Source organism: Balaenoptera musculus, chromosome 15 (assembly GCF_009873245.2).
Source record: "Balaenoptera musculus isolate JJ_BM4_2016_0621 chromosome 15, mBalMus1.pri.v3, whole genome shotgun sequence".
In the NCBI taxonomy this organism is placed as follows: Eukaryota; Metazoa; Chordata; class Mammalia; order Artiodactyla; family Balaenopteridae; genus Balaenoptera; species Balaenoptera musculus.
This window is the reverse complement of record NC_045799.1, coordinates 29,339,074-29,359,975: the sequence shown is the minus strand read 5'-3', so window position 1 is coordinate 29,359,975 and position 20,902 is coordinate 29,339,074. Positions and strand designations below refer to the sequence as shown.

At 42.2% G+C, this 20,902-nt stretch overlaps 1 protein-coding gene across 3 annotated transcripts in view; it reads left to right on the top strand.

Annotated features, from left to right (window-relative positions):
- Window positions 1-16,129: 16,129 nt before the first annotated feature.
- The window catches only part of PDYN (prodynorphin), a 67,705-nt gene continuing 62,932 nt past the window's right edge, over window positions 16,130-20,902 (top strand). For 2 of the 3 annotated variants that reach the window (XR_005016503.1, XM_036826178.1), the window contains exons 1-3: window positions 16,130-16,212; window positions 16,791-16,921; window positions 18,758-18,854. Coding sequence is in view for 1 of the 3 variants with exons in the window: in XM_036826178.1 (XP_036682073.1) it covers window positions 18,841-18,854 (14 nt within the window). In the remaining 2 variants the exon portion in view is untranslated. The remainder of the gene's footprint in view (window positions 16,213-16,790; window positions 16,922-18,757; window positions 18,855-20,902) is intronic. The other variant, XR_005016504.1, reaches the window with a different exon arrangement.

Below are 20,902 nucleotides of genomic sequence, written 5' to 3'. Positions count from 1 at the left end.
TTTTTTTTTTTAAACCCCTTCCTTCAGGTGACTTCTATAAATTGGTCTTTTGCAAACAATACTTTGTTGTTGAAAGTTATTGAGAGAGTCTAGGGAATATGAAAGACTGTGAGGCTTCGTAAGAACTTAAATATTAGGCAACTCCCAATTTCTTCTGAGGGATAATTTTTGGGGAAAACCATCCTGCCTTATATCCAGGTGTAGACGACACATTAACCTTATCTGTTAAACTTGGCAAACTTGCCTGTACAAATCTGTATAGTGGGCACTATCCTCACTTAACACATGAGTAACTTGAAACTCAGAGGTGAGGTGACTTGCCCGAGGCACCTCACAAGTGGCAGAACTGGGACACAACTTGAACCCGAGTCTGTCTGATCCTCTTACCCAACCTCTCCCATTAAAGCACCGGGCAAGTTTCTAAACCACTTTCCTAATTTAGATTGCTGGCCCTGATAAGAATGTGGGGCTGTGTTGACAGAATACTAACACTGATTAATTTATGATTCTTTTATTGCCTTATGCTTGTATAGCTGTGTGCAGTATTTCATAAAGAGAATGGCAAAGCAATTTGCAAATATAAAACCCAGATGCTTAATTTTAATTTCTGGGTTTCTGTTTCAAATTTATTGTAAAACAAGGCAGGTTGTTTATACCGTAAATAAATGCCCCAGTGTCTATAAAGATCCCTGGAAGCTGCTCTTAGGTCCTGAAGTGGCATATTTGCTTACATTTGTTTTGTTCTTGAAAAACAACCCCTTCAGGTATGAGGTGGGAAGAGTCAATGGTACCTTGTTTGGGGGGTGCAAGTTCCCCTACAAGGCTGTGCTGGAGCTGCTTCCTCTAGGCTCCTGAGAGCTGTTCGTGCACATCTGTCCCCAGCTCTGCTCAGTGACATCACAGCAGCAGCTGGAAATCAGCCAGGTAGGGAGTATTTACACCATGGAAACTGGCAAACCTTACAAATCAAGGTTCCTTCCATTCCCCCTTGGCCCCTCCCCCAAATAATTTAACCTCCTTGTACCTTGTGAATAGCAAAAGTACTTCCCTTCTAGGTTTTCTGAAGATTTAGTGAGATAAAGCATGTAAAGCACATGGCACTGCTTCTATGTTTACTTATTTAGATAAGTAATGCATATGCCGGGTTGAAAAAAAATCAAACAAAATGTTTAGGGTGAAAAGTAAGTTTCCTTCTCAACCTGGACTTCCATTCCAATTCCTATCCTGAAAGGCAGACTGTTTCTCAGAATCTTTTCAAAGATGTGCTCTGCATATATAACTATGTATACATGTATACAAATGTGTATATATATATTTAATAGGTATATTTGTTTTTCGTTTTTAATTAATTAATTAATTAATTTTGGCTGTGCTGGCTCTTAGTTGTGGCGTGCGGGACCTTTAGTTGGGGCACGCATGTGGGATCTAGTTCCCTGACCAGGGATCGAACCCGGGCCCCCTGCATTGGGAGTGTGGAGTAGTCTTACCCACTGGACCACCAGGGAAGTCCCACAAATGTGTATATATATAAATATATATTTATTTATTTATATATATATACACACACGCATTTTTATTTTGGCTGCGTTGGGTCTTTGTTGCTGTGTGTGGGCTTTTTCTAGTGGCGGTGAGCGGGGCGACTCTTCGTTGCGGTGCATGGGTTTATTGAGGTGGCTTCTCTTGTTGCAGAGCATGGGCTCTAGGCACATGGGCTTCAGTAGTTGTGGCACATGGGCTCAGTAGTTGTGGCTCGTGGGCTCTAGAGCGCAGGCTCAGTAGTTGTGGCACACGGGCTTAGTTGCTCTGCGGCATGTGGAATCTTCCCGGACCAGAGCTCGAACCCGTGTCCCCTGCATTGGCAGGCGGATTCTTAACCACTGTGCCACCAGGGAAGTCCTATATATTTTTTTAAATGGCAGCATTTTACAACAGTGTTCTGCCCCTTGACATGTGCACACACACACGCACACACACAAGACATATACTTCTCTATCTCTATCTATCTATGATTATTATAAACTGGCTTACATAGATCTAACTTGTTATTTTTAAGGGCTGCCCATTACTCCATTTTTGGATGCACCATGGTTTATTTAACCAGCCCTCTGTGGGTGACATTCAGGTTTTTCCCCATCCCTTGCCAGCACAATGGGCATTGAATAATCTGTCTTTTGCACACAAACACGAGTGTATCTGTAGACTCAATTCCTGGAAATGGAACCATTGGGTCAAAGCGTACAGGCATTTAGAGTTCTGATTTGATTGTCACATTGCCTTTCAGGAGTTGTACCAATTTTCTCTCCAACCCATTGTGTAGGTGAGTCCATGAATCCCCACAGCCTTGGGACATGGTCCGACTTCTCAATCTGTGCCATCTGGCACCCTGGATAGGTAAATGGTCCTCATTATTATCATTGATGGAAAAACTCAGGTGTGGGAGTGGCCCTTGGGCACTGGAGTTCCGTGAACTCTGCTTTGCAGGCTCTTTATCATCCCCGTTTTTCTTGAGTGAAATTTCTCAGGAACATTAAGGATCAAGAGGGTGAGAAGCTCTAGTGCTCTGGGAAGCTCTAGTACAGCTTGTTCCCTGTCGTAACAGAATCAGCTTTTTGAAATACAGGCCTTGTCATCTTGCTCTCCTCTCTAAAACTTTCTGTGGCTCCACATTTATCAAAGTTCTTGGACTAGCAGTGCCAGCATCCCCTCGAACTGGTTAGGAATGTACATTTTCAGGCTCCTCTGCAGACCTAGTAAATCAGACACTCTGCAGGCGGGGCTAAGCTTCAACAAGCCCTCGGGTGAGGCTGTTGTGCGCTCAGGTTTGAAACCACTGCCTTACCAAATGAAGTGGCCCCTTTCCACCATGTGGCTCCAACCCACCTTTCCTACTATATTTCCTTCTCTGTCCCACAACTTCTAAACACACCTAGCTACTGGCTTCTCAAACCTCCCTCCACTTTCTCACCTCTGTGCTTGGAACAGAAACCTCTAGTTGTCCCCCAATTTCTTATAGAGCAATAGAAGCTCGCATTTTATTCTCTTTTTTTTTTTTTTTTCTTTTTGGCTGTGCCATGCGGCATGTGGGATCTTAGTTCCCTGACCAGGGATCAAACCCATGCCCCCTGCAGTGGAAGCGTGGAGTCTTAACCACTGGACCACCAGGGAAGTCCCAAAGCTCGCATTTCCCAGCCTCCCTTGAAACTATGTTCTGGCAAATGGTTTGTGAAGTGTGCAACTTCCGAATTGTACCCTCTGAAGGAAGGAACATGCCCAACCTTCTGCTTGCCTACTTCCACTGGCTGGAAGGCAGATGTGATGGTTCTGAACCACGAAAACAGGTGAGGGCTGAGCCTCAGGTATGGTGGAGCATCAGGAGGGATGGGTCTGGGACCCTGACACTGTGGGGTAACCACAGAAGCCAGAAGACCACATAGCCTAGACTGTGATAACAGAAAAAGATAAACTTCCATTTTATTTAGCTCATTGTTACCTGAGGTTTGCATGATCGCAATTGACTATCTTCCCTAATACGATGCCTTCAGGTGTTCTGTTCCTTCACTTGCCTGGCAACAATCTTCTCTTTCCTTTTAAGAGACGCTTTTAGGGAGTCCGTATTATTTTAATAAGAATACTGAAAAAAAAAAAAAAACTGACATTATTTGCCTCTTATACTCTCAATTTTCCACGTGTGTACAGTGGAATTTTCCATAAGCTGCATGACATGTGATATCACAACATATTAATGTAGAATCAGATATGAGAATCCAATTGTCTATGAAGTCAGACATTAAAGAGATTTGTAAATTTGTAAAACATGGTTATTCTTCTATTTTTTGAAAATATACTTATTTTTCATAGGAATGTTTTGTTTATATTAACACATTTTTAATTTATGTTTATTATTGTCTTAAAGATAAGTCAATAAATAAACACTGTTAAAATGTCTCCATTCTAATTTCGAATATAGTAAATACCAGTTGATATAGCCTACGTAAATGAAAATCTCTTTGTGGCCCTCAGTTCTTTATTTAAACTTTTCATTTTGAGATCACTGTAGGTTCACGTGCAATTATAAGAAATGATATGGAGAGATCTGTGTACCCTTCACCCAGTCTCCCCCGGTGGTAACATCGTGCATAAGTTCAGTACAATATCACAAAGAGGAAATTGGCAGTGATACAATCCACCCATCTTATCCAGATATCACCAGTTTTACATGTATGTGTGTGTGTGTTTTATTCTGTGCATCTCTATCGCACGTGTAGATTTGCGTGACCGCTACCAGAGTCAAGATACAGAACAGTAGTCCCCTTGCAAGGATCCCTCGTGCTGCCTTCCTGTAGCCACAGCCACCTCCTTCCCTCTCCCCTCCCTAACCCCTCTTCTCCCGCTCTATAATTTTGTCAGTTCAAGGATATTACATAAATGGAATAATTCACCATGTAACCTTTTGAGGTTGGCCCTCTCACTCAGCATAGTCCCCTCGCCATCCATCCATGTTGTTGCATGTATCACTAGTGTGTTCCCTGTGTTCCAGGCATGGATGCACCACCGTTTGTTTAATTGTTCTCCTGTGGAAGGACATTAGGATTGTTTCTGATTTCTGGCTATTATGAATAAAGTTGTTATGAACATTCATGGACAGGTTTTTGTATGAATGTAAGTTTTCACTTCTCTGGGATAAATGCCCCAAAGTACAATTGCTGCGTAGTATGGTAAGCACATGCTTAATTTTGTAAGAAGTCACTGTACCTTTTCCAGAGTGGCTGAACCATTTTACATTCCTACCAGCACTTTATGAGTTTCTGGTTTCTCTGCATCCTCACCAGCATTTGGTGTTATCAGTATTTATTCTTTTACCCATTCCGATAGTTGTGTAGTGATACCTCATTGTGATTTTAATTTGCATTTCCTGATGGTAATGATGTTGAAAATATTTTCATATGCTTGTTTGCCAGCTGTATATCCTTTTCAGTGCAATGTCTGTTCATGTCTTTTGCCCATTTTCTGATTGGATTGTTTGTTTTCACTCTTGAGTTTTGAGAGTTCTTTATGTATTCTAGATACCAGGCCGTTGTCAGTTATGTGGTCTGCAAACATTTTCTTCCAGAGTTTTTGTCCTCTTCACAGGCTCTTTCTCAGAACAAAAGGTTTTCATTTTAAAATGATCCAATTTATCTTTTTTTTTTTCCTTTACAGATCATGCTTTTGGTATTAAGTCTAAGAATGCTTCACCTAGCCCTAGGTCCTAAAGATTTTCTCCTATTTTTTTTTCTCTATAAGTTTTGTAGTGTAACATTTTACATCCAATCTTTAATCCATTTTGATTAACTTTTTTGTTAAGCTGTGAGGTTTAGGTCAAGGTTCGTTTGCCTATGAATGTCAATAATTTCTAATGGATCCTGGGACCAAAGATTTGAGAACTACAATAGGTGTATGAGGTACTCCAAGACAGGTATGTGCAAAGTGCTATGGAAAGGTTAACTTTGAGCAAGGTAGTTCTGGAAGACTTCCCAGAAGATGTGACGTTTGAGTTCTGCTTTGGAGAATGGTTAGGATTTTACCAAGCAGAGGAGAAGTCTTGTTGCTTTCCTCTGTCTTCCATAGCCAGAGATATTCTCAGTGATGGGGTGATTTTTAAAAGAGGGAAGTATGGAAAATAAAGAGAAGGACCTAAGAAATCAGGCAGACCTTGATTGAAATCCTCCTTGACTATCTAAGTTACCTTCCCTAAGCCTCAGTTTTCTTATCTGTAAAATGGGGGAATAATTCTTTCTTTTCAAGGAAACTGAGGATTAAATGAGATGTATGTAAACTGGCAAGCAAGGTACCTGACACATGGTCATCAGTCCATGAATTACCTCCTCCCACCCTTTCATGATTCCGTTTACCTTTTCTCCATGTGATGGAGTTAGATCCTTTCTTTGATGTTCAGCCTATGCTTAATTTCATTCTTTCCCCCCCATATTGCTCTAGATGAGTGATTCTCAAATTTTAACTATATGTCAACCGTCACAAAACTGATACTCAACATTTAGTTACCGAGAGCCTTTTAAAACACAGATTGCAGAATTTCTGATTTAGTAGGTCTAGGGTAGGACCTGAGAATTTACATTTCTAACAAATTTCCAAGTGATGCTGATGCTGCTGGTCTGAAGACCACACTTTGAGAACCACAGCTTTAGATATTCCCTTTAATTGTCTCAATAAACTGTATAGAAGGAACCAAAATATCCACATTCTATATGTAAATAGATTTTCAAGGAAATGCTTGTTGTGTTTGTTTTTCAAAATTCGCAGAAAACTCAATGGGGAGACTTCTGGTTTTAAGATGGCTGACTTTTGTTTTGTTTTTAATTTCGACAAAAAAACACATAACATTAAATTTAGCATCTTCACCGTTCTTAAGTGTGCAGTTCAGTACTATTAATCATATTCAAGGGTGGCTGAGTCTTGTTTCTATCCTGTTCTCTTCTTATAAAAGCCACACCAGACACAAGGAGAACATGCAAACACCCTCTCTATCTTTGATGAAACCAGGAGACAGTTCCAACCCTGAGACAATAAATGGAGACAGGAACTGGGTTGGGGAGTGGCAAGTGATTTGGCAAAATGGAGGAGGGTCAAACCATCCAGCCTAAGGAGCGGCATATATCAAGGAAGAGCCCCTTCACCCCGGAATCCCAGAAGGCTCAGGAGCTGGGAGAACCAGGTAGTGCAGGAGGTGGAGATGAAGCAGGAGAATTGACCCAAAGTCTCTGTCGTGGGGTATCTTGACCCCTTGCTGTCAGGCACTCACCCCTCAGAGGATACCTGGGATCGAAACTCTAGAGAAATTGAACCCGAGTGGTCCCAGGTTTAGTGGCCACAGTATAGGGAAAAGGTGGGGGCATGGTGGGGGCTGGACTAGACTTAGGGGTTGACTAAAAAGCTGCCCCCTGAATGATGACACCCCCAGTCTGTTCCCAGCCGAGCTCCAGAATATTTACACCTAGGCTGATTAAGCAACAAGCCCTGCGCACCCCACCCCCCTGCAGCAAGCAGGGGATTTGAGCTTCACTTTATAAAGAAACCCAACTGCCCCAGAGAAAAGACTGGCTACTGTGATATTTCAGTCTTCTCAGAAAAATCTGGCTGGCCACTTACTTACCCTACAGTGAATCACATCAGTTTCATGCCCTCTTCATGCTTGCCAAGCTTTCGGTCAGCTTTCACCTGCTTCACTTTAAAATAAAGATCATTAGTCACTAGAGGTAAGTTTCCAGTCTGAACAAGAGAGACCAAAGAAAATACTGCCTGAGAGGCAGTGCTTTGCTGTGACTGCCACTTTGACATTCTCTTGGCCTGTTCAGGCACCTGTGAATGAAGGATTGACTTATGTAAAGGGTCTTAACTGGGATCCCTGGACAGCGGGTGTCAGTGTGTGCATATGGGCTCAAGTCTGGGGTAGAACCCACCAGATCCCCTGGGGATCTGAGATGCACTAAGAAGTGATGAGCCACTTATTGATTGGATTTCTAAGCTCTCTCACGGCGCTCATTCCTTGAGTATATTTTGCCCTCTCACACCTCGGGAACTCTGCCCACACAGGTACTTTGACTGGATCAACTTTTCCTTTATAGTGGAGTTAATTCCTACTCTTCCTTCTAGACTCATCAGAAACATTGGGTTTTCTAGGAAGTCTTCCCTGACCCCAACCTCCCATGTGGGTTGGGTGATCCCTCGGTGCTTCCTCAGACCTCTGTACAACTTCCTCATCTCCTTTAGAGGGATGTGTCTGCTGCCTCTGAATGCAAAAGCCCCTCTTCTCCCAACAGCCTAGCTGGAGAGCTGAGTAATAATATCCCGGCAGCACCTGCTTGCCCAGTCCCAGGATAGAGCACTTGTTAATTGGGCTGAGAGCTGGACTGGATGAGTGCTCAGGAGTAGATCAACTGAGGTCTTTGAGTTACACTTTAAAGCTCAGCAGAAGGCAGAGTGAGCTGGCTGGAAAAAGAAACAGGGGAAGATAGGGCAATTATTAAAACTCTTTTTGCCTCTGTCCTTAGGTTACCTACTAAGGCTCGGCTTACTGAGGCTGTTTTGAATACTGTGAACATGAACTTAAACTTGGTAAAGGGAAATCAAGGTCAAGGCAACACCTCCACCCTCTGATTCAGCACCAGATGCTAGCATCTGTCAGGAGAAGGGTGTGAAGTGTCTGAGTCAGTCCAGTCCTAAACCACATGATATGTGGAATAGACATTTTATTTTTATTTGGGGGCCACCCTGCATCTGAACCCTTTCGCTATATTTGGAGAATTTCTCATGTTTTGAGTCTTCATGGAAGGCAGAGACCACTTCATTTCTGTTACAGAGGTTTTAATCTCTACATTTCTTTTTCATTATTTCTTAGAATTTCCATCTCTCTGCTTACATTGCCCATCTGTTCTTGCATGTGGTCTACTTTTTCCATTAGAGCCCTTAGCATATTGATCAAAGTTATTTTATATTCCCAGTCTGGCCATTCCAGCATCCCTGCTCTTTCTGAGTCTGGTTCTGACATTTTGTCTGTCTCATCAAACTGTGTTTTTGCCTTTTAGTATGCCTTGTAATTTTTTTGTTGAAAGTCAGGCTGGATAAAAGGAACTCTGGTAAACAGGTTTTTAGTGAAGTGGTGGTAGCGTGGTAAGAGCAGAAGCATTCTATAGTCCTACAATTATGTCTCAGTCTTCTAGTGAGCCCATGTCTCTGGGCTGTGAGCTTCATAAGCACGTCTCAGTTTTTCCCTCCCTCCCTTAGATGGGGCAGAATGTGTAGAGAGGGCTGGAGTTGGGTATTTCCCTTCCCCCAGGTCAAGTAGGCTCTGATAAAACCCCAATAGGTTAGGCTCTGGTAAAATACTTTCTCTTGAAGGCTGGTCTTCTGTTAAGAAGAACAGAATGCTCTGGCATGTTTTAAAATACAGTATATTTCCTCTCCCCCTGCCAGAATCATGAAGGGATTTCTATCCCACATTCACTGAAATTCCAATATTCACTGTGAGAGCCTGGTTGAGTTCCCAGCAGTGAAACTCATAAAGTGTGGGGGCTCCTCCCCTAGAGTTTGTATCTCTCAGTCTTATGCATGCTGAGCTTCCAGCAATCTGTCAATTATGGTTCAGGTTTTCCTACCCTGGCACTGGTTCTCTGGAGGTTTCTGCTCTAGTAAGTTTGACTCTCTGTATCTACCTGTCTCTCCAACTTTGGGGGCTGAAATTTGCCCTGTGACCTCATTTCTCTTACAGACCTAAGAGTTGTTGATTTTTCAGCTTTTTACTTCCTGTTAGGACAGAGTGACAGCTTCTGAGTTCCTTACATGCTGGACTGGAAACTGGAAGTCAGTGATTTTTTTTTTTTCATTGTGGTAAAATATTACATAACATAGAATTTATCATTTGAACCATCCTTAAGTGTCCAATTCCGAGGCATTAAGTACATTCACATTGTTGTGCAACCATTACCACCATCCATCTTCAGAACTTTCTCATCATCCCAAACTGAAACTCTGTTTTCACTAAGCAATAACTCCCCATTATGTAAGCGCTAACTTTTATATTATTCTTGATGCTGTAGTGAATTACTATGTGTTATTACTATGTAGTGTAGTGCTATGTAGTGATGCTGTTGTTATTACTATGTAGTGAACAACAGCAGTTGTTCTATTAGGATGTTAGGCATCATTCTGAAGAACATTTGGGGTGGGGCATCATAACATACTTTATGAAGGGAGCTGATGGGATCAACATGTGTGTTTTAGGAAGAAAGGGTCAGTGATTGGGAAAAATTGGGGACTGAGTGTGATGTTGACACTCCTTCAAGTCAGAGCTGAGCAAGCTGCCCTGAAAGTCTGTCCTAAATGGGAACATTTATCAGTGTAAATGTCCTGGGTCCACATTAACTTCATTTCACCAGTTTTGTTTTATTGTTTCATCTGCCCAGGAATGGAACCTTGAAACTACAGAGAGATGAGTGGGAAGATTCCATGTGCTAATCTCATTTCTAAATGTAATTGGCACCTGAACTATGAAGCTCTCTGCTTCCAAACGCAATGTTAACAGAGCCATCCATCCTCCTTCCCATCTAGTGGGCCAGCATGCCACTGTAATGCACGTTCATTGCTCCAGCAATGGAGACATAGTGGAGTTGGTACAACCTTTCTGGAGGGCAATTTGGCAATATGGATCAAAAAATTTTAATTTGTGGAAACTTCAGCCCAGCCATTTCATATCAAGGGTTTAATTTATCTCAAAGAAGTAACTGGACAAATGTGTAAGGATGCTTGAACAAAGATGTTCAATGCAGTTTTGTTTATAATTGTGAAAAATTGGAAACATTCTAAATGTCCAACGATAGAGAACAGTTTACATCCATTATGGCATACACAATGACATGTCTACTATGTAACTGTTGCCAAAAATGAAGTAGAGTTGTATGTAAGGGAAAACCTCCATAGTACTAAGGCATATCCTGCAGAATGTTTCCCTGGTTAATGTTTTCCCAGTAGAATGACTCTTCATTTATAACACACAAACTTGATAGTGTATATGTGGCTCAATAGCAACTTTTTTTTGGCAAATGTTTGTATAGGAAGGCATTTATATTTACATCCCTAAAACTCAATACAACATTTTAAACCAAATTGCTTGGGAGAAAAATGTCTCACATTTTATCCCAAATAAAATCGATAGCTCAGAATTACATGTAGAAGTATTGAAAAATCAAGCAAGTGACCCAGACCCTCTAGTACCGAGGGATTCTGGCTGATAAGTACAGTAGAAGTCACTGGGTGAGACCCCCAAGAAGGCTTTTGTAGGGGAACAGACCCCACTTTCTTGACCTGTTTGGCCTTTTTGCCCCTTGTCCATTCTTCCTGTCTGGAACATTGACGTGTTGCCTAGAGGTGCAGCAAACATCAAACAATTCTGAGGCAACAAAGCTGAAGATGAAAGTCTTTGCACTGTGACAGAGAGGAAAGAAGGAAAGAGGAGGCATACCTAGGGATCCTTGCTACATGAGACATATAAGCCTTTCAGCTGTTCATGCCTCTTTTCTCATATTTTCTGCCATATGCTTCCGAACACAATCCCTATACAATTGTTTTCATTTCTCTCTTCTAAAAGCAAATGATAAAAATCATGTACCAATGAAGCAAATGATAAAAATTATGTACCAGTAGATGAATCAAATAAAAGAAGAGACAATAAAAAACTCAACTGAGTGATAACAAAGTGTTTGTGCACCTTGGCTGTTGGTAGCCGAGGGAGAGGCCATGTCACTACACCCTAAGCAAAAGTTTAGCAACTAATTTAATTGGTTGGATGATCTGGAAGTAATGCTAAGCATCTTACAGCCTAACATATATAGTTTTAAAAAACGTGTGTGTGTGTGTGTGTGGTGTGTATACATTTTCCTGAGTTTTACTAACATTTCAGGAAATTGGTTGAGGGTTTTGAGCTAATGTGTGTATAATTTTTCCTATTTAATGTAATGGGAATAGGTTTCCTTTTGGCATTTTCATAAAGAATATCTGTTTTTTAGGACCCAATTACTGATATTAAGTGGGATATGCCAGGACTGGGAGGGGACCCTGCTGCCCTGAAGCCAATTCCTATCTCCATGGGCTCTCTGGTCCTCAGTTCCAGTTTCACCCTTTCCCTCCCCCAGGGCCCTGGATTTGCCCACCTGCTGACCCTTGCAGGGGCTCTCTAGACCCTGACCTCATCTGGCACAACCACTGGACCCCTTGCTCCTGCAGCTGAGCTGGGCCTTCCCCCTTTTAGGATCTCCCCCTTCTGGCCCCCAGAACCCCCAGTCTGGGGAGAGTAGCTAATTTCCAGATTCCCAGCTGGAGCCCGCAACTGCCTGACCAGTTCTTAATCCTCCCTTCTAATGGATGATCCCCAGAATGGGGGGCTGGGAACAAATTAGCAAGAAATGCAAAACTGCAATAAAAGTTTTTTAAAAATCTAAGTTAAAAAGCAGGTTATAAACAGTTTTATACTGTACTAGTCAGGAAGCTTTTGGCTGTATGTAACTCAAAATGGTGGAAACATTAATGAAATCTTATTATCTCACTCAGGAAGTTGACAAGTAGAGTATTTCCCAAGTTGGCTGATTCAGCAGCATGATGACATCATCAAGAACTCAAGTCCTTTCCATAGTCCTGCTCTGCCATCTCCAGGTCATTGGCTCATCCTCTTAGTCTCATTCCCCTCATGGTCCCAAGATGACAGCCATTGTTCCAGGAAAGGCACTCTGCTGTCAATGTAGAGGCAGAAAAGACCTTATGTATGTCCTTCTCTGAGACTGAGGAAAACTCTCCCAGAACCTCCATCAAATTTCCCCTCATTGCTCATGACAAGAACTGGGCCATGTGCCCCATTCTTAAGCCAGTCAGTGGCAAGGGGAATGGGAGCATCACCAAGAGTTGAGCCCAGTAGATCTCAGCCCCCGCTGCATGTTAGCAATACCTGCAAAGTCTTGATGCCTGAGCTCACAACAGACCAGTTGTGAGCAGTATCTCTGGGGGTGGGACCTGGGGCTTAGTATATATTTTTGATTCCCTAGGTATTTTTTAAAATATTTAATTAATTTGTTTGTTTACTCATTCATTCATTCCTTTGGTTGCACCAGGTCCCAGCTGTGGCAGGCAGGCTCCCTAGCTGCAGCTCGCGGGCTCCCTAGTTGCGGCTCGCCGGCTCCTTAGTTGCGGCATGCGAACTCTTAGCTGCAGCATGCGTGTGGGATCTAGTTCCCTCACCAGGGATCGAACTCGGGTCCCCTGCATTGGGAGCACAGAATCTTAACTACTGCGCCACCAGGGAGTCCCCCCTAGGTATTTTTGATGGGCAGCAGGGGTCAGAACCACTATTTTACACTAATCATAGTTCATCTTCTGGGGCTAGGGAAGGGGCTATTTTCCCTGAAGTATCTGGTCACTAGACACCTGAAGAATATTAAGGTTGTTAGCAGAGAAAATGATGGAAAGTGTTTGTTGTGTAGGCAAATGATAGTGTTTGACATATATGGTGTGGTCTTGTTTTAGGTTAAAAATTATGTAAATATATAATACAACATATATGCCAAGAAAAAATTGTGGAAGACCATGAATCAAACTTTTAATAGTTACTATCATGGTGTGGTGAGGGGGAGAATTAGTTATAGCTGATTTCCACTTATTAATTGAAATTTTACCATGAACATTAATCACATAATCAGAAAAACAATGAAGATACATGCATTTTGAGAAAAAAGATATATATATTTTTAAAGAATAAAAGCAGTTGTAAGGGATGAAATGCTGCTTTATCCCTGTGGGGTAACCTCTGTGGGGCAAGCCCAGTTCCTTGTTCAGGAACTCACTGCTATGAGCTTAGAATTTATTACTGACCCAGCAAGAGTTGCCTCTCTTTCCCACCTGACCAGGAGAAAGGTAAACACTCATCTGGACAGTTCCATTTTCCTCACCAGTGATTGGGTTAAGCCAGGACATGTGATGCAATTGTGGCCAATAAGAGGCTTCTGCTGGGGGTGTGGTGTGTGTTCCTGGGAAATGTTTCTTTACTTTTCAAAGAGACTCAGGAGAAGAGGGTCTCCTCTTCCCCCAGACATATTCTTGACTATGTGTGTTGCCTGGATATTGCAGCCATTATTTTATGATTATATGGGGAAAATGTCCACATGCTGAGGATGACAGAGTTAAAATCCTTGATAACATGTTTTTAAACCTAAAGTATAATTTCCATACAATAAAGTATGAAAATCTTAAGTGTACAGCATGGCTAAATTTTATGTATGTACACACTCATGTAACCACTACCAGATCAAGATACAGAACATTTCCAGCACTCTAGAGGGCTCTCTCCTGCCCCTTCCCAGCCAATAGCCAATACCCACTCTTCTGATTCCTATCTCCATAAATTATTTAACTGCCCTTGAACTTCACATGAATGGATTCATACAGTACATACTGTTCTGTGTTGGGCTTCTTTGTCCAACATGTTTTCTTTGAGATTCATTCGTGTTTTTATGTATATCAATAGTTTATCAAACCAATGTATAGTGTTCCATTGGTACCACAATTTATTTATCCATTTCCTGTTGATAGACATTTGAGTTATTTCCAGTTTTTGGCTGTTATAAAAAGAAAAGTTACCATGAACATTCTATGTACCTATCTTTGGGTGGTTATATGTCCTCATTTCTCTTGTGCATACACCTTGTAGTGAAATCACTGACATAGGGTGAATAGCTATTTATTGAGCTTTAGTCAGATACTGCCAAACAGCTTACCAAAGTGGTTTAACCAACTTACACTCCCACCAGAAGTGTGATATTTTTGATTGTTCTATATTCTCACCAACACTTGGTATTGTCAGCCTTTAATTCTGGTGGGTTAGTAGTGGTATCTGATTGTAGTTTTAGTTTGCATTTCTCTGATGACCTTTTCAAGTGCTTTTTGGTCATTTCCTCTTCTAAGAGGTGCCCGTTTAAGTCTTTTTCCCTTTCTTAAAAGTGGGTTGTTTTGTCTTCTGTTATTGATTTGTAGGAGTTTGTTTACGTTTTGGATATAAGTCCTTGGTCAGATATACGAAATGCAAGTATCTCCTCTCAGTCTGTAGATTACTTCTTCACTTGCTTAATAAAGTGTTTTTTTTTTTTTAATTTTATTTATTTATTTATTTATTTATTTATGGCTGTGTTGGGTCTTCATTTCTGTGCGAGGGCTTTCTCTAGTTGCAGCAAGTGGGGGCCACTCTTCATCGTGGTGTGCGGGCCTCTCACTATCGCGGTCTCTCTTGTTGCAGGGCACAGGCTTCAGACGCGCAGGCTCAGTAGTTGTGGCTCACGGGCCTAGTCGCTCCGCGGCATGTGGGATCTTCCCAGACCAGGGCTCGAACCCGTGTCCCCTGCATTGGCAGGCAGATTCTCAACCACTGCGCCACAAGGGAAGCCCAATAACGTGTTCTGATGAGCATATTATATTTAATGAAGTTCAAATTATCAGTGTGTTCAGTATGGTGTTTTTTGTGCTCTGTTTCGGAGATATTTGCTTACCCTCAAGATCATGGGGATATTTTCCTATCTTTTCCTTTACAAGCCTGATTCTTTTTAACATTTACATATAGGTCTGTCATCCATACCACATTAATTACTTTTCTTTTTATAAATTCATTTATTTATTTATTTTATTTATCTTTGGCTTCGTTGGGTCTTCGTTGCTGTGCGTGGGCTTTCCCCAGTTGCGGCGAGCAGGGGCTACTCTTTGTTGCAGTGCATGGGCTTCTCATTGCGGTGGCCTCTCATTGCGTAGCAGGGGCTCCAGGCGCACAGGCCTCAGTAGTTGTGCCATGCAGGCTCAGTAGTTGTGGCTCGCAGGCTCTAGAGCGCAGGCTCAGTAGCTGTGGCACCCGGGCTTAGTTGCTCCACGGCATGTGGGATCTTCCCGGACCAGGGCTTGAACCCGTGTCCCCTGCACTGGCAGGCTGGTTCCCAACCACTGCACCACCAGGGAAGCCCCAACACGTTAATTTTTATGTATAGTGTTGGGTAAAGATTTTTTCCCATACAGATTATTTTCTGTATGGATATCCAGTTTTTCCATCACCACTGAATTGCAGTGGCACCCTTGTAAATCAAGTGAACATACATGTTTCAGTTCATTTCCGGATTCCCAATTCTGCTTCATTGGTCTATTTGTCTATCCTTGTATCAATACCACCCTGGCTTAATTACTATAGCTTGATGTTAAGCATTGATATCTGGTGGTGTATGTTCTTCTTCAAGATTGTCTAGGCTGCTCTAGGTCCATTGTATTTCCATATAAATTTTAGAATTGACTTGAAAATTTCAGTACATAAACTTAGGAATTTGATTGTGATTGTATTAAATCTATAAGTCAATGTAAAGAGGATTGACTTAGCAATATCCTCTTCCAATCCACTTATTTAGATCTTCTTGATGGCTTGGTTGAACATCTGATTTTATTTAATCAACCGTGGAGTTACCTTACATTTGTCTTATTATTATAAACAAGATTATATAAATGTATTACATATTTTCCTTACTGCTTAAGGCATTTTTTTCTGGTTACTTTCAGCTAAAAACATCTCAACTGATATAACAAACTTGCCCTGTAGGGTGATGGATTAAGCAGAAGGCTTGAATCTATGCTACTTCCTGTGTGGCCATGGTAAGTCACCCAACTTCTCTGGGCCTATTTCCTTATCCATGGAAACCTCATAGGGTTGGAAAATTCTTCTCTTTTTCATAAACTAGTGAACACTGACTCACTTTTTTTGTCTCAATTGAAGTATCATTTTCTTTGGGATGTCTCCTCTGATTCTTCCAGTAAAACCTAGATATTCTTTTTCTATTCATGCCTTTGAAAGCAATCAGTACACTGTAATATCGTTGTTTGCATGTTTGTCTCCATCAGTGCCTTACTAATCAGGGAACAGAGGGTGCACTTAAAGGGCTTAATTGAAGAGAGTTTAATGAAGAGACAATTACAGAGGAATAGACAGGATTAAGGGATGATGAGGTACCCCAGGGACTAGCCATGGAGGCAAGCCATTACCATTCTTGGGTCTGAAGGATAGAGATGAAGGAGGTGTTACTGGAACACAGTGAGACCTGTAGCTGTGGAGGAGGGGTTGTCCAACAGATACTATGGGCTATCGGGGAACATAGCCATCGGGAGAACCATGGGCAGGTAGGGAGGGGAGAATAAATACCCTACCCTCTTTCTTACCCTCTGATTTCCTTCAGCTCCCATTGGATCAACCCAACCAGAAGACAGAAGGCAAAGGATTCCAGGTGATACAGTCTGTAGAGGTCAGCCTCCTGGGGAACAAAGTAGGTCAGCAAGAGGCAGCAAATGGACATAGGAGAAGAAATAGGTAACGGTCAGTATGCTCACCTTCGGTGCAAGCTTCTTGAGAATGGACACTAAGTCTTTGAAAAACAATGTTGCCATAGTGTTTTTACACACCTGTTACAAAAATTTAAATGTTATAGAAAATAAAAGACCCTCTATTATCCCCGGAAATAATGATAGCTTTTTGTTATATATCACTTCAGATTTTACATACATGTACACCAAATATGTGGGTCTGTGGAAGACTGTATTTCCAAAAATGACCACAGCAATATTTCTGGTCTTCTATGGTCTTTCTGATATTGGCACTCCCCATCACTAGGTAAATCTATATCCTCTCCCTTTGAACCTGGGGAGGGCCTTGTGACTGCCTTGACAGATGGGATGTGACAGAAGTGATGCTGCATGGCTTCCAAGGCCAGGTCATAAAAGGCAAAATGGATTCTCCTGGAAATCTCTTTCTTTTGTGGTGCTTACCATGGGAACCCAGCCACCACATTGTGAGGAACCCCAGCGCACATGAAGAGCCACATGCAAGTGTTCTGGCTGGTTGCCCGCTGAGGTCCCAGCTGACAGTCAGCATTAATTGCCGGATGGGGGAAAGAATGAGCCTCCAGACGATCCCCGCTTCCGGGCTTCGAGCCACCTCAGCTGACGCTGCATGGAGCCGAGGCACGTATCCCCCCAGGCCCTGCCCAAATGGAGCGTTCGTGAGCACAGTAATGTTGTGTTTGCTTTTTGAGCCACTGAGATTTTGAGTGCTTTGTTACATAGTCATAATAACTAGAACAGAGGCAGTATTAGAGGGTTATGATCTCAGGCTGTGGGACCAGACTTCTTGGTTTCAATGTGATCTCTGTCACTTATTCCCTGTGTAATATTTGGCAAGTTGCTCAAATTCAAATCCTCAATTTCTTCATCTGTAAAATGGGAATAATATTAAAAATCTCAGAGTAGGATTGGTCTATAAAACAATCAGCTTGGTTCTCAGCACATATTAAATTATTATAATTATTGATCGCTGATTCCCTCAAAGACCACCAGAAAAAACTTGATGATCAAACAAAACGAAGTATATTAAATTTACTGCAGAAAGGGCGAATAACACCTTGAAAAAGTCTTAGTAGTACCTCCAAGTGAAGACATTAAGGAAGGATACTTACAGGGTTTTAAAGGCTGCACTGGATGGTTTTAAGATGGGTCACATAAGGCAGGTAGCTGGTTGGAATTGGGCAGAATTTATAAGAACTTTGGATTAGTGAACACAGAGGGGCAAGGGCATTAAAGTGAGTCTAGATGAGCAAGTTTTCTGTTTTGATAAGTACGGTGTTTAGTTTTTATCTGTCTTATCTTCAAAGAGTGGGTACTTCCTGGAGCAAACCCCTAAACTATTACTTGGTCCCAGTATTATTTAACACAGGAACAGAAAAGTGTGTTGTTTTCAGTTCTCATTAATATAAATTTCTTTTCATGGAAAAGGGCTCATAGCTTACCCCACCTATTATATTGAAACTTTCCTTTTCATTGAACAACATATCTTGGATAGCTTTCCTTATAGAACATATCAATTAATTTAATTCTTTTTAACATCTGCTTGATATTCACTGGTATAGCTGCAACGTGACTTGTCTGCCCTTTCACATATCAACAGACACCTGGTGTGTATACGTAGTCAGGTGGGGGGCCCAGACCCTCAGAACAGTGTCTGACACAGAGTAGGCACTCAGAAAGGGTTTGCTATTGAAAGGAGAGTGTACCTGAAGTCTGTAAAATGCCATATACATGTAAGGTAAGGACGGATGGTTGGGCTTCCTCATTACCGCATCTTCTCCCATCCCACTTTTGTCATCTATGTTAGGAATCACCTCAGGATGCACGCGGCATGAAAGAGGTCCAGAAGCCCTTATGTGCTCACAGTGAGGAACAGAAGAGATTGCTGAGATGCAGGAAAAACAGTGAGTGTGAGGAGCGGTAGGGTGGCCAGCCAAGGCGGGGCTGGATGGAGGATGCAGCTGAGATTCAGAGGTGCTCAAGTGCCCAGGAGAGAGGGGGTGGCATTGAGTCAATGCCAGTGAGAACGGATCACGAGTTTCAGTGGCTGTGGACTTTAGCAACTTGTGCCATCAGGCCCCCACTGAGCAGGCAGGGCAAGGGGTACCTCATGAAACCAGCAAGGACTCAAAACACAACAGGAGGGCCACCTCTCCCCATTGCCACGAGGACATTTCCCCTACATCCAGATATCATCTTCAGGAGAAGGAAGCCAAAGAGGAAACATTTGAAGAAGAAATGGCAGCCCCAGAGGGGTTTTAAATTGAAAATCAGACACAACATTTATGAAAATGAAGCTGATACAAAATGAAAATATAGGTTTTCAAGTAGGGGTGGTAGCATACCAATAGGAGTCATTCAGAAATAGGTGGGGCATTTTCCCCCACTTTTTTATCATGAAAATTTTCAAACAGAAATGTAAAAAAAAAATTGAACAAATACACATACATCATCACTTAGATCTTTCAATTGTCATGGGGAATTTTTTGGCCATAATTGTTTTATCTATTTTTTCTGAAGTAGTTTAAAGTAAATTACAAACAGTCTGACATTTCACCACAAATGCATCTCTGAAAAATAAGAACATTTTTCTGCATAATGCAGGGGTGTTCTTTGTTGGCAGTGGGGAGTGCTCCTGGCAGGTACATAGGCGAGGGGCAATGCAGGGCTCACTTCAGCTCAGGGAAGAATCGTCTGGCCCAAACTCTGACAGCATCAGAGCATCAGAAGTGAAATTGTGCCTGTTTGTGGGCCAAGACCTTAAGAGACTGGAAGCTCCATATTCTGCCTTTTGCACTTGCTCTTAGAAGGCAGCTGCCATGCTGTGAGGAAGCCCAAGCAGCCCTGTGGAGAGGTCCATGTAGAGATAATGTAGGCCACTGGTCTACAGCCCCAGTTGAACTCCTAGCCATCAGTTAGCACCAGCCTGCTACCCATGGGAGTGGGCCATCTTGGAAGTGAATCCTCCAGCTCTACTCTAACTGCCCCAGCTCATGCTTCATGGAGCAGAGATAAGCCAACTCTGCTAATCCCTGCCCAAATCACAAATTTGTGAGCAAAGTAATTGACTATTGTTATTTTAAGTCACTACATTTTGGAATGGTTTATTATGCAGTATTAGATAACCAGAATACCACTGTTTTCTGAGCTGATCTAATAAGCTGAATTATATGTGGAACCTTTCACACATGCTGTGTCCTTTAGTCCTCATATTTCCCTCTAAGGTAAGAAAAACAATAGCTAACATTTACTGAGTGCTTGCTATATGCCTACTGCAGTTCAAAATCCTTTTCCAATTCACTTAATTTAATTGTTCCAGGAACCCTGTTTCATAGGTACTCTTATCCTCCTTTTACAGATTTGGAAAACAGGCACAGAGAAATTGGAGAACTTGCCCCAAACCATGCAGGAGGAGGCAGAACCAAGGACTCAGCTGTCTGATTTGAAAGCCAGCAATCCTAACCACTATAATTTTCTGCCTCTCAGACAGAGGGTTGATGAGAAGGGTCTCAGAGAGGTGAAGTGACTTCCCCAATGTTGCACAGCTAATGGGTGACTTTAGACCACTTATCCTCTGGGTTCCTCCATTGACACTGCCATGGCCCTGACAGCACTGCCTGCCTTTTGGGTTTATTTCTGTGTGAGCCATGGCTGGCTCTCAATCTGCAATGGTATTCCCTAGCTTGATCTGCTTCCTTACTCTGCAGCTGTGGTACCCAGTGACCTTTGGCTGTTCCCACACTTTCAATTCCATCCTCAAAGCACAGGATTTTTCCAATCAAGAAAGTTCTTTAGAAGAATGTGCCTCAGGCTCAGAAGGACTTTCCAACAGAAATTTCCAACATTCCAAGGATAGTTTGTGCTTTGAGCATTGCCTGGCTGCAGACCTCTCACCCTTCCTGCTGGTCTCTGCCCTCTCCCACACCTTCCTCTGTCTGCTTTGCAAATGAGG